This window comes from Microtus oregoni, unplaced genomic scaffold (assembly GCF_018167655.1).
Source record: "Microtus oregoni isolate MIOR12 unplaced genomic scaffold, Mior012 000004F_ref0000308, whole genome shotgun sequence".
In the NCBI taxonomy this organism is placed as follows: Eukaryota; Metazoa; Chordata; class Mammalia; order Rodentia; family Cricetidae; genus Microtus; species Microtus oregoni.
In genome coordinates this window covers 31,943,685-31,970,237 of record NW_024543063.1, presented here as the reverse complement: position 1 = coordinate 31,970,237, position 26,553 = coordinate 31,943,685, and the positions used below count along the sequence as shown (strand labels likewise).

General features: G+C 55.6%; 1 protein-coding gene across 2 annotated transcripts in view; it reads left to right on the top strand.

Annotated features, from left to right (window-relative positions):
• Zfpm1 (zinc finger protein, FOG family member 1) overlaps window positions 1-26,228 on the top strand; it is a 59,548-nt gene extending 33,320 nt beyond the window's left edge. The window contains exons 4-10 of one of the 2 annotated variants that reach the window (XM_041649398.1): window positions 11,800-11,933; window positions 20,716-20,815; window positions 22,381-22,587; window positions 23,374-23,604; window positions 23,788-23,883; window positions 23,969-24,115; window positions 24,286-26,228. In XM_041649398.1, the coding sequence (XP_041505332.1) occupies window positions 11,800-11,933; window positions 20,716-20,815; window positions 22,381-22,587; window positions 23,374-23,604; window positions 23,788-23,883; window positions 23,969-24,115; window positions 24,286-26,051 (2,681 nt within the window). In that variant the 3' untranslated portion in view covers window positions 26,052-26,228. The remainder of the gene's footprint in view (window positions 1-11,799; window positions 11,934-20,715; window positions 20,816-22,380; window positions 22,588-23,373; window positions 23,605-23,787; window positions 23,884-23,968; window positions 24,116-24,285) is intronic. The other variant, XM_041649399.1, reaches the window with a different exon arrangement.
• The last annotated feature ends 325 nt before the right edge of the window (window positions 26,229-26,553 follow it).

Sequence of the window (26,553 nt, the reverse complement as noted above, 5' to 3'; positions counted from 1 at the left end):
CCAGTCCAGCAGCTCGGAGCCCCTTTGAAGACTGTTCTTCTGAGACTTCAGGGTTGCTGAGCGATCTGAAGCTAGGATGAAAAGACCTAAGGAAACTATCTTTACAGTCAGGCATATTCTTCCTGAATCGTCACTGAGTTCCTCTGGGGCTGGAAAGACACAGGGAGGACCTTGCCCTTCTGGGATTTATTGGAGACACTACCACCCCAGACATGATTCTAGATGGTGTCAGAATGGGACTTTCTGAGCCATTATATATATCATCACCCACCCAGGAATAGTGTGTTGGGGCAGAAGCCAGAGTGAAAGGCCTGAACTGAATGTACACAGCTAGACCTAAATGCAGGGTGAGGAGAAAGGAGGCTCAGAGGTAGAGGAGCCCATCGAGGAAGGACTGTGGTAAGTAGGTGATTATCCTGGAAACAGGGTTCAGAGGTCATAGCCTTGGGTCAGCTTGGGCTGTGGGAGGATGGCTGACAGATGGAGATGGACACACACACACACCCCACCCTGGCTGCCTGCTGGCCCTGCCCACATGAGTCCTGGGCTAGCCTTGGCTCTGATTCCACCTTGATAACTGTTCTGAGGTACTGAGTCCTAGAAACCACAGAGGAGGGGGATTGTCACTAGCAGGACTACACAGGTGACCCATCAAACTGCCCTTCTCCCCATGCTGGCTCCCACTCCCTCCTTGCTTCTCATACATTGAGCATTGGGTTCTTGCCAGCCTGTTACAGATCTCAGGATTGAGGACTCCCTCTGAGCAGCAACTAGAGTGGCAGAAATGTGGCTGAGACGTGGGGGCAGGGATTAGCTAAGAACCCCAGGGTCCGGGACTCTTACAGAGCTCTTTCTGAGACCTGATGAATGGCCCCCAAGGCACAGCTGGTGGACTGGCATCGGGAGCAGTAGGGGGACGAAGCGTGCAGGCAGGTCTGCTCTAGGAGTAGATCCCACTGGTGTAAAGAGAACTCCAAAAAGACTTCAGAAGAAACTAGAGTACACTATTCAGGCAGCAGGAGCCACTGTCGTACCCCGTTACAGATGTAGAAACTGAGGCAGATGAGCAAGTTGGACAGTTCTGGAGACAACTAAACAGGCCTACCTCTTAGGAGTGTATGTTACCTACCATGACATCTTAGCACAAGGGCATCTCAGTGGACACTGTAGGCAGAGGATAAGTGGATGGACAACAGGATATCCAGTGGGAAATGCAGGTGGAGCCCTAGAAGGGGCCCCAGGCCAGGCTGCCCACCGCATTTGTCCTACTGACCTCACCCGCTTCCGGGACCCGCTGTCTGTGGCCAGGGCAAGCTATCTCGGTGGCGGCACTAATCAAGTCGCTTCCTTCTCCGCCCTCCCACCGGCTTCCTGCCCAGCTAGCAGCCCCACAGCTGGCCTAGACATCAGCAAGGGAGTCCTAGCCTTGCCAGGGGAGCTTCCACCACTGCCTTCCAGCAGTTTCCCACCTGTCCCCTCCCCGGTTGTAAGGTCTATATGTCATTTCAACCCTGAGAGTCATGGCCTCTTCAGAATGGTGGCCTCAGGTCTGCCTTGAGCCCCACAAAGGATGGGCTGCTCTTGATGAGCCGTGTGTGTGGTAGGGGACAGCTATTGTTATTGGTGCCTCCTGTATGGTCACTGCTGCTATCTGAGTTCCAGTGTTGGTACTGTCTTCAGCACTGCCTCTGGCTTACTGGCCACGGGCACCGTCACTGGCAAATCGCTCCTGCCAGCACCATCATCACGGGAGTAAGACCCAACGCCAACTGCCAATCTCTTCTCTGTCATGCCCAGTCCTGGCCAGAGCCACAGCTGCACCAGCTGTTTCTATCATGACCACAAGTATCTAGTAGAAATAAGACAGGGGCGTGAGGTGACCTTGGGTCTCTGTCCTCGTTCCTCCCGTTTTTTACGGGTAGCAGGGATGGCCTCCTCCAGAAAGCTGTCCTTTCTCACTGGGATGTGGAGAGGGTGACTAGGGTAAGGCAGAGAAGCAGAAGTGGGGCAAAGTTGTGCTTCCCTATACCCACGACTGGGATCCACACAGGACCAGGGTCCACAGCACTGTGACCCATGGCTACTGGGACATGTTACCTCCCCTCTCTCTCACTCTCCCCTAGAAGGGAAACTGAGGCAGCATCACTGCCCTCATATGAGCAGCATTTATGAGACACCCCCCCCCATGAGACCCAACATGCTGCCAAAACTTACCCAGACCCAGGATGGGAGCCAGGAAGCAACCCCCACCCACTCCCTGCCAGCCCTATGACATACCGCTGCTCTTTGAGAGGTGCCCCTTCCCCATAGCCACGATGACTCCTTATTTATTTATTTATTTGTTTGTTTATTTATTTATTTATTACCCTCTATCTCTGTGCGTAACTTTTTATTTCCTCACTGCATTTTTTTCCATTATGGAGGCGGTGGACGCAGCTGATAAGATCGGTCCCCAGAGATGGGACAAAGGGGCCGCCGTCGGCTCGAGGGCTGGTCATATCCTGCACGCAAGGGCCCAGCGCAGCCTGAGATGAGGCGAGATGCTATCATATCTTATTGTGTCTCATGGGGGCCCTGCCCACCCGGCCCTGCCCCCAGCTGGGTTATCCAGGTCCCCTGGAATCACCATATGCCTTGGATTCGTCCTTCAATCCACTGAGCTTCTGTGCCCCCCAACCCCCGCAATATGACTGGTCTGGGTGCATTGGATCCCAAGCAGGGACTTGATGGAGCCCTGGGCATTTATCCAGAATGACCATGAGTGTGAACTGAAGGGCAACGAGAATGGCCATTGTAGTGAAGCCAGAGGACATTTTGACCTTTAAAAATGTCTCTACAAGAGCCAGGCAATAGTGGTGAGTGCCTTTAATCCCAGCCCTTGGGAGGCAGAGGCAGGCGGATCTCTGAGTTCTAGGAAAGCCAGGGCTACACAGAAACCCTGTATTGGAGTAAAATTATACAAGAGAGTGGGAATCATTCTGAGAGATGCAGACTCCCTGGAAATGCTGTAGGAAGTCCCTGAACCTGTCAGGCTTGTCACAGCTCCATAGCGCTTACATGGAGCCAGCAAGCTGCATACTGTCTCCCACCCCTGCCTTTGGCTAGTTCTGCCCAAATTCCCCCTGCCCCTAGGCCTACCCTGCGGACTCGCCGCATTCTAGATCACATGCAGAAAGTGGAATGATGGGACAGGGCACTGTGCCCCCGGGACAAGTGCCCCAGGACCACAAGCTGCAAGGCCCAGCCATGCTGGGTGCCTGATTCCAGGGTCTGCAGGGAGCGGCAGCAGGAGATGTGGGGATCTAGGGCAGGTCCAGCCTGCTGGGTGCTCCCCTTTTCTGAACCCACAGCAGCCCCTGCTCATACCATGTCATCCTATCCTCTTTCCTTTTCCAGTCAGGAAGCTTAAAGAAGGACAGAGCCAGGTCAGAGGCTTGGGTTTGAACTCTCAGTGCCCCAAAATGACCCCTGGCCTCCAAGTTCAAGATGAAGCTGACAGAGACCTTGAAGGCCAAGGCTACTGCAGATGGCTCTTCTGAGAGGAGATACTAAAAAGCCCTTAAACCTCCTTGTCTCCCAACTTCTGCAGTGTCTGACCCACCCCGGGGCCAAGGCCTAACACCCAGAGTGACTGCGACCTTATAGTCAAGGCCTCAGTTTCCCCACTTGGGTATACCTCCTTCATAGGGGCCTCTGCTCTGTGTGCAGAGGGTCAGCAGGTGCTCGGGCCCTGAAGGACCAGTGTACTCCAGGTGGTGGCTGCATCCTGACTTGCTGGCCTTCCTAGCACCTGGCTGGCTCTCAGCTGTTGGCCCCAAGATGTGAGTGCCTATAGGCAAGGCAGACAGCTGTCACTCCAGGTCAGAAAGGACTCACCTTCCCACCTTGGCAATAGTAGCCACTTTCCAGGCCTTCACATGCCCTCAGATCCACCCTTCTGACCACTTAGACCAGAAACTGTGGCACCAGGAGTCACAGGACAAAACACAAGGTGGGTGGGTACACTGAGCTGAAGCAAGGTGAAGCCAGGCTCTGGGCAAGGACCAGAGTGTCCAGGCCATCACAAGTAGACAGGAAGATGTGGGGCCTCTAGGCTGATGGGGCTTCCTGTCCTCATCCTGGGGGAAGATGGGGGGGAACATCTAGCATGGAGCTCTTAAAGAAGCCTAGTAAAGACATAGCTGTGCTTCAGAGCAACCTGGAAGCCATGACTTACAGCTTCCTCAGGCATGTGGGCTAGGTAGGAAAGAGCCCCTCACCTGGGTGTGGTACACAAGCCACTAAGGGATCTGTGTGTCTGTTGACACAGGCCACGGCTGCCATGGTACTTCTACTTGTCTGGCTGCTGTGGCTGTTCTGAAGAGACGAAGGTAGTGCCCCTCTCCAAGGAGTCCTGTCTTTGGGTTTAGTAGGGGGTGATCAGAGCTAGAAGCCTGGCTCTGAGCCATACCGGGACCTAGGAAGAGCAAGTCACCGTCCTCTGGGCACTGTCCAGGATGAAAGCATCCCTTGCTCGGTTACACCTATAGATGTACCGTCAGTGAGAGCCAACCCTTCCCCAGAACAAGCTTGGTTACCCCAGGTTCTGAGAGGCCGCCACAGATCCCAGGAAGGAAAAACCCCACCCTGCAGAACCTGCTCTTCCCAGGTGAACCCAGATCTGCCATTAGCAAGGGCCAGGGTTCAGCCGATAAAGGCTGGCTGTTGCTCCATGTCAAAAAATCAATACTCAACAAGCACAGTCCCAAAGACCAGGGAGGCACCATGGGCTAGCTGCAAGGGGCAGGGCTTCAGCACTCTGGACCAGCCCTCCCACCCAGCACCAGTGATTGGGGTTCCCAGTGGCCCCAGACCCTAGGCCATGTTGACTACGCACAGACACCCCACCCTGCACCTTTTCCTAGCCAGCAAGCTTGAGGCTGGCCTTTTCCTCCCCAGGGCCACCAGAGTGGCGGCTGGACCCGAGGAAGAGGTGGATGGGCAGGCAAAAAAGCTCCCAGAAGTAGGAAACAGAAGCAGCGGTGCTCTCCCGCCCCCCTGGGACCAGCTGCCCCTCCTCCCAGGCACAATACATTCCTGGGTCCGGGACACATGATGCCTGGAATATCCCTGAGGGCTCGCAATCTAGGGACCTAGACACCTATTTCCTCTGAGGTGTGAGTCACTGTGAACAGGTGGGGGTGGGGATGGGCGCAGAGAGGAATACAGCATGAGGCTTCCTGGGATCCTGGTCCAGCACCCCACGGACCAGCCCACCCTGAGCTGTTGTGGACAGCTCTCCACCAGTGTGGCCCAGCACTGTCTTTTGCTGCCATCCCAAGGGTGGACATAGGTGATTCAGAACAGAACTGCTTTCTGGTATGAGTGGGTCACATCCTTACCGGACTTGAACCCAGCTTTCTGGTGACCCCCAGTCATCCTAGCCTGGCCAGAAATACTAAATGCTGTCAGAAATCAGACTTTAACAAAGCCAGCTGACCAATTCCCATTTCCCTGGTAGCTGGCAGCTCCGGGCGCCTGCAAGGTCAGAACCTGCCTCCTGAAGGGCAGGGCAGAGAGCATGGAGCTCATCCCAGCCTGCTGTGCCTCCGTTTCTGAAGGTTGTCCTCAAGCTTGTGTCGATGGTGTCTGTTGCTCTGCAGCTTTCCTGGTTGGTGCCATCACCTCCCTCTGTAGAACACCTGATAGAATCCTTCCATCTTGGCTGTGCCAGTGGCCACAGGTTTGATGTTCCCTGCAAGTGAGCACTGAGGCCCTACTGGGCTTTCAGGATCATTTTCTGCCTTTATTGCTGCTCACATTCCTATCTGTAAATGGGAACTCTTGTGAACAAGGTTGGCATACCCAGTTGCCTGACACAGGGGATTTGCTGTGAGTAAACCAGCACCACCTGAGTTGGGGTCATGAGTTTAGGGTCAGAGGGTACTGGCTGAACTCTCCTTAATAGCCATGTAACCTCAGGAAAGCCCCTTGACCTCTTCAGACTTGTTTTCAATACCTTCCCCTCCCCCACCACCTCCCCCCCTCCGCCCCCCGCCATCTTCTCTAAACATTGTTTAGCAGACAGAGAATTTGAGGCCTCAGCAACCAAGCCAGGGCAGGCAGGCATAACACATAGGCCCCTTTTTACAGCCGGATTTGCCTTTCAGTGTGACTTGGTCCAGAGAACATGTTCCCACCCCTCCTTCATCTGCTGTGTGACTCTGGGGATCACCTGATCTTTCTGGGCCTTGGTTTTAGTGTGAGCAGATGTCCCCTGAGTCATACAGTTTGCCTACCCTGTTCTATATTCATGTCTGCAGAACCTTCTAGATGCCGCCAGACTGGGGCTTCCCTCCTTCCCCGCTCATGCCTTTTTCTTTCCTTTACTATGACTTTTATCAAAAGCAAACAGGGCGATTCTTGTGATAGGGGCCACTCCCCAGCTGCCCTGTAGGAGCCACAGGGCGGGTTGGAGGGAACGATGGGCTGATTAGATAAAGTAGGTACTGGTGGTGAGCTGGTGGGCACCCACATACCAACCACAGACTCCACAGGGCATGGTGGGGGCTTTGGGTGGTTGGTTTGGTACTCCAGAAGCCCTGGCCATTGACACAAGGTCTGCCGCTGACTGACTCTCTTGGAGATCGAAGACCGAGGGAGAACAGGGGTGAAGGCTTAGGAGAACCCAGGATTCGGTGAATGACAGACAGACACAACTCTAATGAGATTTGAATCTGCTGCAACTTTACTAAAATTCAAGCATCACTTTTAAGAGATTACAGAACGAAGTTGGCAAACATAAAAGTTTCCATAGAAAAATGATTACAGATAATTGATTATTCTTAACAAGTCTTGTGGTCAGGGCCAGGTGGGCAGAGCTTTTCTTAGAAATTCGTCTCACACCACTAACTAACTGTGCTTTCTCATGGCCCTAAATCATATCTGCCCTCAAGGTAACCAAGGTAACCCAAACACCATTCTTCAGGATTCCACCCCCAGGGTTTGTTTCAATATTGAATGTCTGACTTTATGTTATCAAGAATATCTTGCCTTTCTTTTCTATCTAAAATGTACCAGGGGTTTCTCATTCTGGCTAGCCTTTCCATAAATGGTAACTCATGCCATTCCATACATTTTCCTTCATAATTTGTCCATCTTCTACCAAATCTCCTATCATGAGCCCTTTCTGTTCTAGGGTATCTGTAAATTCCCCCAGAGAGCGAGCCAGAGTCTTAATCATAACATTAATGGCCTGAATCAAGGGAGGGAACTGACACATCAGTTCCTCCGTATTCAAGGAGCCGTCAGGAATGTTTCCTGGTTCCCTGAACAGTTAAGTTTTTGTCAAGAGAAAAATAGAACAGAAGAAAGGATAGCAGAGTCAATGCAAGAAACCATCGCCAGGAACAAAGTGAACGAAGTTGTTGAGGCTAATCAGGCACCTCAACTCGAGCAGACTGCCAGGGAACCGCTGGGGGCCAAGCTCCAAGAAGCACAAGCCCCTCATTTTGAGACGGCCACTACCTGAGAGGCATTTTGTCACACAGGTGAGACAGCCGTGGATGTGGCAAAGGTCTGGCCCCATTTGGAGTGAAAGAACCCTCTTGCTGACTCTCCAACACACCACAGCCTCCTAGATGGGGCCATACTCACACGGGAAAACGGGGGTGACTCGGGTCTCATCAGAGGGCACTCTGAGGTCAGGGTTTAAGAGTGACCGTACTTGGGCCAGGCAGTGGTGGCCTTTAATCCCAGCACTTGAGAGACAGAAGCAGGTGGATCTCTGTGAGTTCGCGGCCAGCCTGGTCTACAAAGTGAGTTCCAGGACAGCCAGGTCTGTTACACAGAGAAACCCTGTCTCAAAAAAAAAAAAAAAAAAAAAAAAGAGTGACCATGCTTGGGGAGCCAGAAAGATGGTTCCGTGGCTGAGAGCACTTGTTGTTCTTTCAGGAATCCAAGTTTGGCTCCCAGTGCTCTTGTCAGGGGGGCTCCAACTCCAAGGGACTCTGACGCCCTCTTCTGGTCTATGTGAGCCTAGATACACACATGGCATACCTACACACAGACACACACACTATAAATAAAACATTAAAAAAAAAGAAAAAGGAAAGGAAAAGGAATGGCCACACTTGGAGTTGTGACCTTGGAGAATTTGCATAAGGTCTCTGGGCCTAAAGAGGAGGCCAGTGCCAGTACTGGGTGGTTCTGTGCATGCTCTTGAGGGAAGCCACTTAGATTTCAAGGCAGAGCTGGAACCCAGGGGCCTCAAGCCAAATCTGAGGAGCTCCCAGGCCAAGGGCAGCACCTGAGACCAGTCTCAGGACTGTCATAAACATGGCCCCTTAACCTTACAGACCCAGACTCTCCCCTCCCCCTGCCCAGTTTTTCAAGACAGTGTTTCTCTGTGCAGTCCTAGCTGTCCTGAAACTAGCTTTGTAGTCTAGGCCAAACTCACAGAGATCCACCTGCCTCTGCCACTCAAGTGCTGGGATTAAAGGCGTGCACCACCACTGCCCAGCCAGGCACAGGCTCTTGAGGATGCCATGTGAGCATTCCTTCAACAACACAGTAAACTGAGGCTCCAGCAGGACAGGAACACAGCAACTAGGGCAGTGTCGAGATTTGGCCTGTTGGTTTGAACACAGTTCTGCCACCCAGGGCACCCCAACAATAGCCAGATCCACCCCCAGCCCCAGGCAGGCTCCAGCTGAGGAGGTGGATCCTGGGGTGGGAGGGCCAGCGCCCTGAGGGCCGTGCATGACTAGCATTGCAAACAGAGAAATATGCATTAGGTTCCTTGAAGATGGTTCTGGGGAATGCAGTTAAGTCTTAGCACGTGTTCTAGAAGCAATGTGTACAGTTGTTTACCTGAATAAATTAGCCCTTGGCCCAGTGCTGGGCCCGGAGTGACAGCTAGGTTCTTGTCAAGAGTCTACCAGAGAGCATTAGAGAAACTGAGACCAGGTCCAGACTATTTCAGCCCTTGAAGATGCCAACTGCTCCCTCCTCCGTCACCCTTCCAAAGGGTACTGAAGTTGTGTGGCAACTCTGACTCAAACCCAGCCTGTCTGCTGTGCACATTGCAGCTGGCTGTTGACCCTCTTTGAGCCTCCCAGGTACGCCAGGAGGAACCCCGTAAGTCATATCTGGTGTTGGGCTATGGCCCAGAGGAAGAGGCCAGGGTTCATGTTAGGACTGCAGACAAAAGGCACCTTCCCCATCCTCCAGCTGAGGGAGCAGGTGGCCAAGGCCTGAACCAGGCTGGAACCCATCATAACAGCCCACCATAAGAGCTGTCTGTGCCCATGAGGGCATCGGAACAGCATCCTGTTCCTAGAATCCCCAGGCTAGAAGCTGTGGCCCCAGTCCCTGCCCCCTGATACCTCTCAGGGCTCTGACAGTGAGCATGTGCCACAAACCCAGAGACGAGATCATGACCACACGGCCACATCCAGCCCAGGTCTCCTGTCACATCCAGCCCAGGTCTCCTGTCACCACTGTGGAGCTCCAGGTTTTCTAGAAAACTCTCTGTCCAACCCTCACTTGCCAGGTCTCCCAGCGTGCCATTCCATCCCTAAGCCCGGGCTTGCTTTCTCACACTCAGTCTCAGGGTCCTCAGAAAAGGACAACTTCTTCAACCCCGCTTTTCTGGTCCTGTTTGACTTGCTAGGTGAGCATCTCTGCTGGGTGCTAGCTTAGTTTTTGGCCACAACGGGTTGGGGCAAGAGCTAGGTTTTCTACGAAACTGAATGTTGAACAGCACCAGGGCTGCTGTGCAGAGTGGCTCAGGTCACCCTGTACAAGCTGCTGGAGTGGGCCTAGGATGAGGCCAGCTGTCCTCCCCTTACCTATCTGCCTCAGAAAGTAGCCTCAGACTGGCTGACCTGGATCCTGGACCAGAGAGGTGTGTTACCATAGTGATTGTTGTACCTCCCCACCTCTCCTAGGCCTCTCCCAGTCCCTGAGTGCAGAGTGGTGGTGCTGTCCCCCTGGGAGAGGGGCCACAGCCCTTATCAGCAACCAGTCCTCTCTGGTAGTGCGTGATACCCAGAGGATGGGTTGGCTGCCGTGGGAAATGCCAGCCATGTTCTTATCTGGAAGGCAGAGCCGTGGCCGTGAACTCTGATTAGGGTGCAGGGCCGTTTGCCGGTGGGTGAGTAAGGGGGTGGCACCGACTGCCTCCTTCCCCATGGGGAAGCCCGGAGCTGTCCAAGAGGGCCTGGCCCCCACAGGTAGCAGCATGGATGGCAGTGGCTGTGGGACTGTCCATGCCACACCCTCAGGTGACCTGCATCAACAGCCTCCCTACCTTGTGCCCCAGTTTGTGAGGACACAGCCTCAGACGAAGGTGTCCCCATCTCCTGAGGATGTTCTAAACACAGAAGAGAAGTCATGTGGGGGCAGATGACTTATCTGTCTCAAGATCCAGGTACACCCTTCTCAGGATAGAGCTTCTCTGTCCCCTTCCTGACACCCTAGGTGGGATGCTGGGTGGCCAAGCTTTAAACACAGACTCTTAAAGGAACTCTCTACTAATCCCATTTCTGTCCTGAGGGCCATTATGTGGGGACCAAAGGCATAAGCACCCAGAACAGGGGAAGCTGGCGGGTCACTGTCACAGCAACAGGTTTGGATACTGACACCTGCTGCCAGCAGTGGGCCTCTCAGGGCCTCAGTTTCATCATCCACACTGGAAATAAATGTCACAGGAGCTGGTCTCTGCATCCCTCCTGGGACAGTGCTGCCCAGGCCTTGACCCTGCTCCTGGAGATGCATTGACCCTCCTGGTGTCAGCTTTGCCCCTATGGGGCAAGGGAAGGTGAGGGAGAGGGAGCCAGTGGGACAGCCCTGCACCAGGACAGTATCCTGGGTGAGCTGCGGAGGGCTGGTCGCTTTTATGAAGGGTAGAACCTGCCTTCTGGCCCCTCAACCCCTCTCCCACTCCCAGGCTGATAAAGGGGTGCGGGCTTCCTTGGCCTCCAGCCCTGGTCCACTGCCATCTTATCAGCCCCAGGGAAGACAAAGGCCCAGTTACAGTTCTCCACGGGGCCTCCTGGCGTATTTACACCTTATCTCCACCATTAGCTGGCCGGTTATCTGATGATCGTGCCCATTAAGGCCACAGCCTGCCTGATGGGGCTCAGGAAGTGGGGCCGCCACAGCACTCTGGCCAGGGGACCAGGCTAGGCCATGTGAGGTCGCCACAGGCTGGCAGCCTAGGTAGCAGGTGGACAGGGCAGAGGGTGTGTGGCCTGGGGAAGTACCACCCTTTGAGGGAATGACCATGCTCCCGCCTCATTTAAAGAAACAGAGGCTCAGCTAGGGCAGGTGGCTGGCCAGGTGTCCATGTGTCCCACAGCTAATACCAATTAGTATAACCAAGGGTCTCCTTGTCCCAGCCTGCAGGCTACGATCCATCAGAAGTTCTAGAAGCCTCATGTGCCATGCCCTCTGGCCTCTGTATTCTCCATCTGCCTTTCTTAAAGACAGGCTTTTATTTAGAACCACCTGCTAATCCTGGGTGATCTTATCTCACCTTTAATTTGGTCACACCTGCGGACCTCTTTCCACATGCAAGGGACAATCCCCTTTATAGGTGATGTCTTGTGAAGGGCCCCCATCAGGCCTCATGCACAAGGTTCTGCATGTAGTGTGTGGCCCACCTGTCCACCCCTCAGTGGTGTTTCTGCAACCCAACGTGTCCTCAAAAAGGACAAAGGTCTGGCCCTAGGACCAGACCAGGAGTAGGAGCTATGGGACAGAAGTGGGCTGGGGGGTCACCAAGCAGCCACCTCACCCCGCCATGTTTCCCTTCAGAGGAGCTGGAGCTGGCACTGCAGGACGGGCAGAGGTGTGTGCGGGCCCGACTGAGCCTCACTGAGGGCCTGTCCTGGGGCCCATTCCAAGGGAGCATCCAGACCACAGCCTTATCCCCTGAGCAGGAAGAACCGGTAAGGAGCTGAACCCTAACTGGCCAACCAAATCTCTCACCTTTACCCAATGGGGAACTTTGGTGGAACCCAAAGAGTCGTGGGTAAAAGGGAGGGATTTCCTGGAAGGACTCTGAAGGGCATGATACTGGGCTTTGGGGGTTCCAGGGTGGCTTCCTAGAGGAATGGAACCCAGCAGAGAAAAGGAAGGGGGTCCAAAAGGAGTGAGCAGCAAGGTTGGGAGGGAAAGGTGGCGGGGGATGGGACGGGCAGCAGCTAAGGTAAGAAGTTGTTTCTGACACAGGAACAAGTGCTGGTGTGGGCGTGGCTTTCCGGCCCTGGCTCAGCTGGCTCCCTATAGCAGCCCTGCCTGGGCAGATATTTCCTAAGGCAGTCTCCTTCCCGCCACACACTGCATTGCCGTTTGTCTTGGACTTGCTTCTGAGACCGCTTCTGTTATGGCAAGTCAGCCTGGCTTCCTCCTGCTGGGATGCGTGGGTTCCTTTTGAAATCATTTCAGATGGAAAAGGACACCAGGACAGAGGTCTGAGTACAGACCTGGGGCAGCGACATAGACAGCTGATGGGCAGGAACCGGAGGGGCTTGTGCAATGTCCAACAGCTCCGAGGCTAGCCCTGTCAAGCCTAGGACGAGGTGTCTCTGTGTGGTGTAGGCCGTGCTTCCTGATGTGGCATTTGGGTGTGGCTTGATCCCAGATATTCACTGGCTGGCCGGTGCCACACAATGCTGGATTCCTTAGTCTGGACGGCCTCCTTAGTGCCCTTTGCAGGTGAGGCAGGGACTGCGAGTTGTCCTTCCCCTGCATCTGGAGGTCAGGATGCTGCACACACATGTGGACCCACACTCTCTCCTGCAGAAACGTCACGAAAGCACAGACTGCTGGCACAGTGTCCATAGGCAGGTGGGGACCAGCAGACAGGTCCCTGGCACGGACCTCCTCTCACAGCCCTTTCTGCACCAGCCGTACGTGATTCAGAATCTCTGTTGGGACAGCCTTTCTCATGTTGGGAAAGGTTCACTGGGTTCAAATAAGCCACCTACAGAGGCTTGTGGCCTAGCCACATGGCCTTTCAGCCACCAGGATAGGTACACTTGTCCCAGGCTGTCTGGTGAGAGCAGGAGCTGGCCCTGGGCTGAGCATGTCCACCTGGGGTCTTCTGTTTGCTGTCGCAGGCAGACCCCTTCCTGCTCAGAGTCCTTGGGACCAAAGGCAGTTCACATGGAACCAAGAGGCTTCCTTGAGCCTAGGCCTGCAGAGATGATAAGGTCAGTCTGTGCTCTGTGAAATGGTGCCCTTGCCTGCTGGCGACCACATGGAGTAAGACAGGCCTAGAGTGGTAGTTGACCCTGTACGTGTCCAGGTCAGCCTGGGGAAGGAGACTGGCCCAGGGAGGGATGTCATGACACACAGCACAGCTGATTAAGGTCCTGCAGGAAGGAAGCCAGGGCATTCTTGTGGACCTACTTGGTGAGCATGTCATTGCGCAGCAGACAGCAAGTGACTTGGAGTCCGTGTGCAAGCATGAACCTGGTAGCCCCTGTCTCCATGTTCAGTCAGGAAAACCCTCAGGTAGCATAGGAGCAAAGGAAAGTCTGCCAGGAACTGGCACCCAGGTCCCGGTGTCCCCTGTGTTAGTCTCCTCTGTATTCCTCGGGATGGTCAGCCTAAGCTAGGACAAATAAGAATGTCCCAGGCACATTCTCCATGGCATTCTCCCCTTCTTCTCTCTGTCCATCCGTGTTCCCATACCCACGTACCAACACATACGTGTGTAGGTCAGAGGACAGTTTACAGGAGTTATTTGTGCTTTCCACCTTTTGGGTCTTGGGGAATGAACTCATATTGCCAGACTGCATATTGCAGACATGCATATTGCAAGTGTCTTCACCCACTTACCCATCTCCTTATCCTCAAACGTCCCCATTTTATAGATGGCAAAGCTAAGGCCCTGAAGCTCTTACCTAAATCACCAGGATCCAGAAAGCTGAGGGAAAGCTAGAACCCAGCCCAAACTCTTCTCCCTGCCATCTCAAGCCACCCCTCCTCACAAGAGCCTCTGTCCCTGTCACCCTTTGTTTCCAGTTTGTCTCCTGGCATAGCTCAGCCTGGGAAGGTGGCAGGAAGGTAGACTCCCGCCCAGGTGTGAGATGCTGGCCAATGAGTGCAGTCACAAAGCCTCCGAGGCTCCTAGAAGAGGGAGGAAGCACCTCCCTCCCTCCCCTCTATCTCACAGAATTAAATCCTTGATTAACCCTTATCTCCCCAGCAAGGCACTATCTCTGCCTTGGCGCCAAGCGTCCAGACACACGGTACAGATGATTGATTTCTGAAAGATATGGACGCCTTTGCGATACTTCGTTTATTGTCTAAATATTTTTGCTAACATTCAGCGGGCTCTTATCAAGTTCGACTGATGGGTCCCAGTTCTCCCCACAGCCTGAGGAAGAAGTCGCCTCCTGCCCCATGGCCCTATCAGCCGCCAGGCAGTTCCTCCTCTCCCCTTGGAGAAGGAGGAGGGAGCGCGTGCAGATATGAGGCCCCTTTCCTGGGTTTCTCTTAAGCTGGGGGATGCTCACCATGGGGACGAGTTGAAAAGAGAAATCCCCCCCAACATGCCCACCCACACCAGATATCCAAGGTTAGTGTCCAGGAGAGAAACTGAGTCACGCAGCCCTGAGTGGAGAGGTGATGGTCTTGAATCTAGGGCTTGCTGTGGTTTCTATTACCTGTAAAAGGCGACAGTTGGAAAGGCTTCTTGGAGTCCCAGATCCAAGATGTATCCTCCCCAAAAATGTTCAGAATGGGTTCATGAGGGAGGAGGGGGTGAGGGTGCTAAGTGGATAGTGGACTGGTCAGTGGTGGCGGGTGCCTGGGTGGGTAAATGGGAGTAGATGGGTGGATGGATGGATGGATGGATGGATGCACACATGGTGACTCAGATGGATAGATGAGTAGATGGATTCTAGGTGCGCGGGTGAATGAGCGGGTGGGTCAATGGATAGGTGGATGTGTGGACGTGTGTTCACAAACGGGTCCATGTATGGATGGACAGATGAGCAGATCGAGGGTGATGGGTGGAAAGACAAGTGGATAGATGGTTGGTAGGTGGGTGGATGGATGGGTGGAGGAGTGGATAAACAGACACAGAAATGGGTATATAAGTGTATGGCGAGATGGATTGTGACTGCATAGCCATCCACCCCAGCCTGGCTCTGCTGGTTCTGCCTGTTCATTGTTCCCCTGAACTTACTTACTTTGGCCAGGAGCCCACCATAACATCAGTGAAGCCGGGGAGGGCCCATGACAGCTAAGCAGGGAAAGATGCTAGAGAGACTGAAGCGAGACCATCTGGACCCAGCCTCCACGTGGCTTTGGGAAAGTCTTGACTTAAGTATGGAATGGCCTTTAGGTCACCCCCTAATGGCCTGGAGCCCTCTCACCTGAGGATTGAACTATGGAGCCTAGGCTAGCATGGCAAAGCCCAGACTCACCTCAGGCCCCATCCTAGCTAGGGACTTTAGGGAGTGCTGGGGCAGCTTGGTTTACAAACCACATCCCTGTGTAACCAGGACATGCAGCCCAGCTGTGCCCACCGCTGCTACCCAGACAGGGATAGGCTGTGTTTGTCCTGCCTTGCTGACCTGCTAAGGCATTCCAAGCCCTGTCTTAGCACCTCAGAAGAGACAGTAGCCCAGCCTCGGGAACCTCAGCTGGAAAGGGCTGACTGGCGCACTCAGATAGCAGGAAGATCCTCCATAGATGCCCTGAGTGCTACAACCTGGTGTCTCAGTTACGCTCTGAAATAGTTGAAGACAGAGGCCACGACCCTAGTGGGTGGAGCCGACCCTAGTGGGCGGAGCCGATCCTGTGGGTCTCTGAGGCAGACTCTGCCTGAGGCCTCTGGGAGCCCCAGGACCCTTGGCCCTCACTTTGTTTGCTACAGACTTCATGTGGGTCTCCTCTTCCCTTGCCCCTTCTCCTGTTTTTTTTTTTTTAATCTTATTTTACATACCAACCCTAGTTCCCTCTCCCTCTCCTCTCCTGCTCCCTCTAACTTCTTCCCACCCCACCCCCATCCACTCCTCAGAGAGGGTGAGGCTTCCTATGGAGAGTCAACAAAGTCTGTCTCATCACTTGAGGCAGGACCAAGGTCCTTCCCTGTGTCTAGGCTGAGCAAGGTATCCCCCCCCATCGGGAATGGGCTCTAAGAGTCTCTTCTCCTGTTAGGTCACTTGTTATTGGGCCTAGGACTGCCCTGCTCCAGGCACTTTCATATCTTCATTTTGAGATTCTGAACAGATTTGCAAAGACCCTTTCTCTAAGTGAGATCATTCACAATTCTGGTGACTTCACAGAGACTGGGATAGTCTGGAGTGTCATCCGGCTGGGTCGCCAGTCAGAAGCAGAAGTGGACTACTTCTAGTCTAGACTTGCGCCTGGCCTTGTGCGGGCCTGGGCACCCTTCTTCTCCAGGCTTCAGTTTCCCTGATGCTGTGGTAGGAGCTTGGGAAATACCCAATCGCCAGGCTTGCCCACCTGCTCCTGAGCCCAGGCAGCCATAGCCTTGGGCCCACCTGCAGCTAGCTTGTCCATAGGCCCTGAAGCCCACCCCCACCCCCACCCCTGAGATAAAAGGCTGGGGCCTAGAGGTGAGCAGCAGGCTCTTCCACACAGAGGGATGACTGGCAAGGATGGCAGGAGTCATACACCTGTGACCCTCCCCAAGGTGATCGCTGCTCTCCTGAGTCAGAGTTGCTGCCTGTGGTGGCCAGCACTCTCCCGGCTAGTCTAACACAAAGCCCAGGCCTGATACTTGCTGGTCCCTTGTCTCCTATTGTCCTTGGCCCTTAGCAGGCCCTGGTCCTTCCTTTTTCCTATTTCCTTTGTCCCTAGAACCTGGCACACAGCTGGCCTTCAGGGACTGAGGCGTGAATGACCGAATGAGTGACTCTGTGACCGAAAGGCGACTGGGATGGGGCGGAACTTCTCAGACCTTGGTTCTGATCCCCTGTGCATGGCCATCTTGGTGAGCCTCGGCCCTGAGCTGCCCTCACTGAGGAAGATGAGGGGATCAGTATTCGCACAGTTGGGGGATCAGGAGAGGGGCTGTAACTGGAGCCACCCTATGACCACAGGCCTCAGCTCTGGTTCTCCAGCCCATGGAGACCTGGAGTCCAGGCAGCAGTGTGGGATGCCACTTCTGGGCCAAGCTGCCCACCTGAGAAGGCCTGCTTTCCCTATACATGGCTTTATAGTTGGACAGCAAGGTTTGAGAACAGCCTCAGATAAGGCTGTCATAGTGGATGGTGCACAGATATGGTTTCTGATGGTTATCCGCCCACAGAGTTGAGTCACTGCCCTCTCTGTTGTTGGGGGAACAAGAACAGGCTCAGATCCACAAGAGAACTTAAAGTGGCTGACGTTATCTTAGTTTGGGGGCTGGGGGTGAGTTAGAGCCAGGAAGAAGAGACAAATGGTGGCTTTAGGGGCAGCAAGTGGGATGAAAGCCAGGGCCCTTCCCTAACCTGGACACACCTGTAGAGACCGAGTGGAACCTGGGTGAGGCACTGAGACCGGGGAGAGAGACGGCTGCACCGTGCCTCTGATGGTCTTAGCAAAAGGGCCAGGCTGTGAGAATTAAACACAAGCCCCATACGGAAGATAGAGCTTGACTGGTACAATATTTGTCTAACATGCAGAAAACCCTGGGTTCAATCCACAGTGTTACATAAACGAGGCATGGGGTACACACCTGTCATCCCAGGAGTCGGGAGGCAGAAGCAGGAGGCTGATAGCTCAGTCATCTTTGACTATGTAGCAAGTTCAAGGCCAGCCTGGATTAGGGGAGACAGGAGAACCTGTCTCATAGCTCTCCCCTCTGGAAAATAAAAAGGACCCCATGCAGTCCTGTTCTTTGCTCCCCATGGGTGGGGCTGGAAGACCCTGTGGGGCTTTGGCTGGTGCCTTCAACACCAGAGAGGAGCTTCTACTCCAGCACTACTCAGAAACAAGAAAGAGACTAAAGGACCTCAACCTGTCCTGCCACCCAAGCCTCTGCCGGAGGGGGTCAAAGAGTAGCCCCAGCTGCCATGGAGGTTCTGGGCCAAACCAGGAACTGACCAGGGATGTCAGGTGGGATTGAGCTGTGCTCCAATCTCCAGGGCCTGAGAGATCCAGACAGAAAGAAGAGGGAATGTAACCCTGTCCCAGATCCCAACCTACCCTGACACAGTGGGATGGCAGCCCCCCCCAGAAACAGAGGAGAAGGACCACGGATAGAGGCACAGGACATCTGTTTTGGAGCAGTCAGGATCTCATGACCCGTTTCCCTGGGGAGCTGATGTGATGATGGGCAGCAGCCCCTCCCCGCTCTGCTCCTCTAAGTTGCAGCCCATGCCGCAATGCCGAGGGGCGGGGGATGCGGTATGGTGCTTCCTACACTGGGACCTCCACAGAAAGAGCCGCTTGTGCAGCGTCAGCAAAGTGGTGCGCGCGTGTTTTTATCATGCCGTGAACATGCTGCTCCAGAGAGCGATAAGCGTTAAACCGACCGCGAGGCTGTCAGTCTCAGTTTGAGGGTTTAGAAATATTGGGACGAATAATTAGATTTCATATCGTTACCGCAGCGCCCATCAGAGAATCAGGCAGATTAATTTTCTCACCCTCCTCCGCTCATTAATATTCATTAGAGACGTGGAAGGCTGAGGCAGGGAGGGCCAGACCCAGCCACCTCACTGACAGCCACCTGCTCTGGCCTGGAACAGCTAGGCTGTGGGAATCACAGGCCCCCCCGTGTGGGTGCATTGCCCCACCTGGTTTGCTCCAGGCTACCCAACTGTAACCTTGAAGGCACACCTAGCCTCTGCATCCCTGGGGGTCAGCAAGGTACCCATTAAAAATGAGCCAGCCCCCACACCAACAGATCTGAAGCAGGCTCTTGGGTGGGTGAGATGCATTCCCTCCGTGGACATCTGGCAATTGCCAGCCTGGTCCAAGACCCTTTAAGGCTCACATCTGGGCCCAGAGATACCATCCTGTTCATGTCATCCTTCAAGCAAGGAGGCAGGCCGTCGTGGCCAGTGTGTCTGCTTCCTGCATGCCCACACTCATCAGTGTCCCGGGAGGTAAGGGCCATAGAGAGGGTCACAGCCTGCCTGGGACCCCTTGCGAGCTGATGGCAGGACAGGGAGGAGTCCACAGCCGGTAGAGGCTTCTCTCACTCTATCTTCATAGCAACCGTGTCAAGTGGGCTCCATTCTGCTGGTATATAGGAAACTGAGGCCAGAGGAATAGGTGTCACCTGCGCGACTCTAGGCTTCCCCCTCAGAGCCAGCTTATCTCCACTCTCTGCTCCATGACAAGCCACGTGGCAGCAAGCAGATGACGTGGAAGCCACCTGACTGGGCTGTGCTGACCTCATGTTCCATGGTCACTGGGAGTTCCCAGCTAGTAGACTTTATCTTGCTGGCTCTGGATATGCCGTGTGCATGGGGTCTCTGAAGAGTTGGCCCACAGGGTCGCAGGGGAAAGGTCAAGCCTGAATTAGACCCCAACGTTTGGCCTTGGAGTCTATATGGGCACCACGTACGAGGAAACCCGGGAAAGCCAAGCACGGTCCTGGCAGGGTGGTGCCCCACACAATCAGCGGCCTGTTTCTCCTCCTAGCCCAGCCACTTGTTTATCTTTCCTACCCAATGAGCCAATTGCCATGAGCACCACAGGGCTCCCTAGGACCCACAGAATGAGCTCTGGCCCTCCAGTTAAAAGTCCTTGAGGTACAGGTTTCTGGTTAAAAGGTATTTATTTGAATAAAACAGCGAGTGACCGACAGGATAATACACGGGCGTGATCTGTACTTTTACACATAGTGCCTAAGTCCCTGGGTCCAGGGGCTGAGATTCAGCCCCACAGGAGGGGAGATGCCCTGGGTGGCAGGAGCCACACACACCCCAAGGACAAACAGGACAGGGCTTCATCTGCCCCTGCTTTCCTGCCTGCCACTGGCTATGTCCCATCTTCCACATGAGACTAAATCCCAGCTCAGCCTTCCAGCCTGGGCTGCCCTGAGACACAGCCACGTAGACTTCCTTTGCTGCTGGGCTGAGAGCCAGGGTGTAGGGGCAGGAAATAAGCAGCTTTGGTGGCCCTGGGGTCTGAGCCCAAAGCTCTTCCCTTCCAGGTCTAGACCAAGCTGCAGAGGAAGTGTGTAGCATAGACCCAGGCTAGACCGTCTACCCCACCCCCACCCTTTAGCAGCCTTGGTGTCCTTGCCTATGTGATGGTGAGGAGGGCATGGAGCTGCGGCTACCCCCGCCCTTTACTCGGCTCAGCAGCGCAGCTGGTCTTGGGCTGGGCTGGCCCCCACCACAGGGGTGTGCCAGTGCTGCCAATGAAAGGACGGGGATAAAAGTTCTGCCCTGCACTAGAAAGGAAAGCTCTACTGCAGGGGCACACAAGGGTCTCTCTCCCTCCCTCTCCCTCCCTGGTATCCTGTAGCTCCCCACAGGCAGCCGCTACTGCAGCAAGGGAGCAGGTCTACAGACTCGAGACTAGCTGTGTGCCCTTGGGCACACAGCTGATCTCTCTGGACCTGTTTCCAAGAGAGACTAATGCCTACCCTTGGAAAGAGCAGCTCCCTGCTGTGCCTCCAAATATCACAGTGTTTGGACTACGCATGTCCCAGCCATATCAGCTGCCAGGCCACTGACCACCACTGCACAGAGAAGTCCCAACAGGCACTGCTATTTAGTCTGACTCTTCCCTGCCCCTGCTCTTCCCTAGGGCCCGGCTGTGACCCTGCTGGTGGATGAGGCCTGCTGGCTAAGGATGCTACCCCAGGCCCTGACTGAAGCTGAAGCCAACTCAGAGATCTACAGGAAGGGTCAGTGTCTCACATGCCTGCCTCCCTCTCCACTCCCCTCTAAGGTCTTTCAGAAAGTGGGGCCATTTGGCTCTGTCTGGCCCAGCTCTTAAAGGGACACCAGCCTGTCTGGGTGAGGGTGACAGTCGGACTGCTTGAGAGTGCACCCATCTGAGAGGATGAGGGACAATCTTGGGAGCTGCAGTCCCAGGCAAATCCTTTCTACTGACACAGAGCTAGATGGCCTGGACTGTGCCCCTCTGTGGCCACTGAGATTGCTGCTTCTCCACCTAGGCTCAGGTAGAGCCTGAAGGGCAGCAACCTGAGGCCCAGCCTGGATTCTGTTAGACCGACTGTGCTGAGACCCAGACCCACCCCTTACTCACTGTGGGACCTGGGGTTAAGTCTCTGGCCTTCCAGGTTGTTGCTCCATCTAGAAAATGGGAACAGGCTGTGGCCAAATGACTTCCTCCTACTTGAGCCCCCCTCCCCCGTCCTCTTGAGCCCCCCTCCCCCATCCTCTTGAGCCCCCATACCCCGTCCTCTTGAGCCCCCATACCCCGTCCTCTTGAGCCCCCATACCCCGTTCTCTTGAGCCCCCATACCCCGTCCTCTTGAGCCCCCCCTCCCCCGTCCCTCCAGCCTTCTAAAAGTGGGAGATCCAAAAGTTTCTCTATCTGCAGGACTGAGGGGACCATGCTCCCCACCTTACCAAAGGGTGGTCTAAAGACCCAGAGAGAGCAGCCAGAAGGCAGACAGCCTGTACTAGAGAGCACCATGCCCAGCACCAGATTCGATACTTGCAAGCCATGTGCTTGGACCACTAAGTCTGCCCTGCCCATAGGTGTTGATAGCAGTACTGCCCAAGTATGCTGTCCACAAAAGACAAGGACCCTTCTAGGGCCGATGATGAAAGTCACATGATCTGGGTAGGGCATGCACTTTGGGAAATTTGAGCCAAGCAGACAGGTTCATAATGACCCCAGAAATCCTATGGTCTTTGAGTCATTTTTTTTTTTCCTCTATCACCTTTTGCCCCCATAATGGGACTTACCCAGGCTCTACACTGCAGCTCAGCTCCTCCTGCTGCCTTAGGACAGACACACTCTCCTTTCTTTTTCCACTTTCTGCTGGGACTGGCCACTGACTTAGAACTGAGGCCCGCAGTGACCCTGCCCACAGCTCACAGGAGAGTACAGCCTCAGAGTTCCAGGCCGGAAGGTAGACCTGCTGGCCGGCACATTGGTTTTTGTTGGTTTAGGCTGCCCTCTACAGGCCACTCTGGGAACAGCAGCTTGCCAATTCCCAACAGGATGAAGGGATTGTCTGTTCTGGGGGCCCTCCCCCCCAGCCAAGTGGCTACTCAAGATCCCCTCAGTTGTTGCTGCCTCTCCCATACACACCTTTTACTGGAAATGTAATAGCCCCAATCCTTACTCAGACACAAGATAGCACCCCTCAAATCCAGTCAGCCACAACTGTGGACCTGAACACATTTGTCTCGCAATGTGAGGGACAAAAGGAAGGACCCCCACTGTAAGCCCAGGATTTCTGGTCCCAGCACTATAAATGCTTGTACCCTACAGATGACGCCCTCTGGTGCAGGGTCACCAAGGTGATACCTTCTGGTGGACTGCTACATGTGCTCCTTGTGACCGAGCCCCACAGTACTCCCAGACACCCCGTGCAGGAACCAGTAGAACCTGGAGGCCCAGCTCCAGTGCACACAGACATCCAGTTGCTGCCCCAGCAGGCTGGCATGGCGTCCATTCTCGCTACCGCGGTCATCAACAGTAAGTATGCCACTCCCCGGGTCAGATGGGTCAGACTTTGGGTGACACTCAAGTCAAAGATCGGGGTTGGGGTGCAACTCAGAAGTACTGGGAGCCGGGCGATGGTGGCGCACGCCTTTAATCCTAGCACTCGGGAGGCAGAGGCAGGTGGATCTCTGTGAGTGTGAGTTCGAGACCAGCCTGGTCTACAAGAGCTAGTCCAGGACAGGCTCCAAAGCCACAGCGAAACCTTGTCTTGAAAAACCAAAAAAAAAAAAAAGAAGTACGGGTATTCAGCATGCAAGAGGTGCAGTTTCTTCACACACACATGCCCACACGCACATACACACACACACAGTGGGGGGGGGGGGATGAATTGTGCTCCAGTAAGACACTGAACCGAAGCACAGTACCCAGCTAATGCAGAGTGACCTAAGCGCTAGAAGATTGCACATGGCCTGCTAAGGTGGAAAGGGCTCAGCCCCCAGGGGATCTGGGTGCCTGTCTCTTGAGGAATGTGCAGTGGAAAAGGGGGGCATGTTTGCCCTAAGGCAGCGGTAGAGACAGGAGAATCCCCAGAACCTGGGTGAGAAGAGGACTCATGAGTAGGTCACTGTTGTGGGGCATGGGTGACCTGATCATTCAGAGCTCCCATTCCTGACAGGACCGTAGCCATCAGGGATACGTTGACAGGGGAGCTGGGTTATCAAAAGCTGGTACCCCAGGTTGGAGTCATCACAAACAGGCTTCTCAGGCCAGCCCCTACCATCAGATACCCACTGCCGGTCTGTTCTTCACCCCCACCAGAGGATGTCTTCCCCTGCAAAGACTGCGGGATCTGGTACCGTAGCGAGCGGAACCTGCAAGCCCACCTGCTCTACTACTGCGCCAGCCGCCAGCGTGCAGGCTCCCCTGCCTTGGTGACTGAGGAGAAGCCCAAGGAGACCTACCCCAATGAGCGTGTCTGCCCCTTCCCGCAGTGCCGAAAGAGCTGCCCCAGTGCCAGCTCGCTGGAGATCCACATGCGCAGCCACAGTGGTGAGTACCTCCTGCCTGCCCCTGGTGCAGCTTACTCTGCCACCCTGTGCCCGTGCAGCTCTCCTGCCCCTCTCCACAGCCTGGGCACATAATACAGGGCTAAGTATATGCCAAGGGCCTGGGTCCACAGTGTCCCTTTCTTGTCACTGGGATCCTAGACAGCCTCTCATCTCCATGTTCTAGGAGAGCGTCCCTTCGTGTGCCTCATCTGCCTGTCCGCTTTCACCACCAAGGCCAACTGTGAACGCCACCTCAAGGTGCACACGGACACGCTTAGTGGTAGGTGGGCTGGAGAGGGTCGGGATGGGGTCTCTGGGGCCACACATCAGCTCCAGGACCCTGACCACAACAGCATGGCCTGCAGGTGTCTGTCACAACTGTGGCTTCATATCTACCACAAGGGACATCCTCTACAGCCACCTGGTGACAAACCACATGGTGTGCCAGCCAGGCTCCAAGGGTGAGATCTACTCGCCAGGGGCTGGACACCCAGCAGCCAAACTTCCTCCAGGTAAGCAGCCATACTGGGACCCCACTGACCCTGTGATAAGTGGATATGGAGAGGGCTTGTCATAGGCAACACGTGGCATCTTTGTCAACCTTTGTCCTAAATCCCTTCTGTCTGCCCCATCCTACACTGGGCCTGCCCCAGGCCTGACATGCAGTCCTGTGTTCTTGTAGATGGCCTGACAGGCTTCCAGCAGCATTCACTGATGCATGGTCCCCTGGCTCCTGCTGATAAGGCACCCACCCCATCCCCAGGACTGGACAGTAAGGCCTTAGCCGAAGTCACCAACGGAGAGACCAGAGTCCCCCCCCAAAATGGAGGCAGCAGCGAGTCCCCCGCAGCCCTCAGAACCATCAAGGTGGAGGCTGCAGAGGAACCCGAAGCAGCCCATGCCTCAGGTCCGGGAGAGCCAGGTCCCCAGGCTCCTTCTCGGACACCTTCACCGCACAGCCCAATTCCAGTCAGAGTGAAGACAGAACTGCCCAGCCCCACACCAGGCTCCAGTCCGGGGCCTGGAGAGCTAGCAATGGCAGGGACGCTCTTTCTGTCACAGTATGTGTTCGGTCCGGACGCAGGCTCGACCACCGGCTCCGCAACGCCACAGGCCTCAGAGATCCTGGCCAAGATGTCCGAGTTGGTGCACAGCCGGCTGCAGCAGGGCGCAGGAAACTCCGGGGCAGTGGGAACGCCTACCGGCCTCTTCCCCGGGACTAAGGGCGCCACGTGCTTTGAGTGCGACATCACCTTCAACAACATCAACAACTTCTATGTGCACAAGCGCCTCTACTGCTCCGGCCGCCGCGCGCCCGAGGACATGCCCGTTGTGCGCAAACCCAAGGCAGCCCCGGGGCCGGCTCGCGCGACCCCAGGAGCAGCTGCAGAGGCAGACCCACAGCGCTCGTCGCCGGGGCCCGGGCCGCGAGAGGAAGAGGCGGGTGGCGCGATCACTCCAGAGGCCGAGGCCGCTGGTCGGGGCAGCGAGGGCAGCCAGAGCCCGGGCAGCTCGGTGGACGATGCGGAGGACGATCCCAGCCGCACGCTGTGTGAGGCCTGCAACATCCGGTTCAGCCGCCACGAGACCTACACTGTGCACAAGCGCTACTACTGTGCCTCGCGCCACGACCCGCCACCGCGCCGGCCACCCGTACTCACACCGGCCCCGGGACCCGCGGCACCGGCGCTGACAGCTCCGCCTGTGCGCACGCGCCGGCGACGCAAGCTGTACGAGCTACCCGGAGCCGGTGCTCCGCCTCCCGCAGTAGGCCCCGCCCCTGTGCCTGTTGTCCCCGCCCCTACGTCGGAGCTGCCCTCCTCTCCGAGACCCGCGAGCGCAAGCGCCGGCCCCGCCCCTACGCCCTCGCCAGGCCCGGTACCCGACGGCCCCATAGACCTGAGCAAGCGACCCCGTCGCCAAACTCCGGATCCTCCTGCCCCTCTGCCCGCCCTGGCCGATTACCACGAGTGTACCGCGTGTCGCGTAAGCTTCCACAGCCTCGAAGCTTACCTGGCTCACAAGAAATACTCGTGCCCCGCTGCGCCTTTGCGCACTGCCGCCCTCTGCCCCTACTGCCCGCCCAACGGGCGCGTGCGCGGCGACCTGGTGGAGCATTTGCGCCTGGCGCACGGCCTACAGGTAGCCAAGCCCGCGGCCTGCCCGGGCGCAGAGCCCCGCACGCCCGCTGAACGTGCTCCGCGTGACAGCCCCGAGGGCCGCGCGCCACGCTCCCCATCCCCAGGTCCTGAGAACACGCCTTCTGACCCCACAGATCAAGGCGTGCGGACACCCTCCAAGGGCCCGACCGTGTCTGCTGCTGCGTCAGGTGGTGGTGGTGGCCACCGCTATTGCCGCCTGTGCAACATCAGGTTCAGCAGCCTGTCCACCTTCATCGCACACAAGAAGTATTACTGTTCCTCTCACGCCGCCGAGCACGTGAAGTGAGCCTGCGGGGCCGCACCGCCTGGACCCTTGGCACTTAATAAAGACGTTCGGTGTGACAAATTCGCTGACGGGCCGGCCTGTTGTCTTAGATCCAGTGGGCCTCATTCCATACCCCAGCCTGTGCAGACCTGCCACGGGCACCCAGCCATTTCCTCCAGGACCTGGCCCACTCCAGAGGCTCACCCCCACCCCCATGCAGCACTCTTTTCCTCTGCTTCTAGCTCACTGGCAGCCCTGCCACCATGTGCGTCTAATTGCAGAGCACTAGGGAGAATAAAGCCTTGTACTTGCTGAGTCTGCGAGGAAGGGAGGGCACCACGTCCCCAAAGGCCCCTCCTGTCAACAACCTGGGTGGGTCCCTATGACTACTGAATTGGCACTGGGGGTACCAACTGTAGTCTGTTGTTGGCTGGCTGTAGACCATGCCTGGCAGAGCCCATCCAATCTCAGTCTGGCCATTGCTTGGCCTCTTCTTTCCTTGGTCCCCTGAGAAAGCAAACAT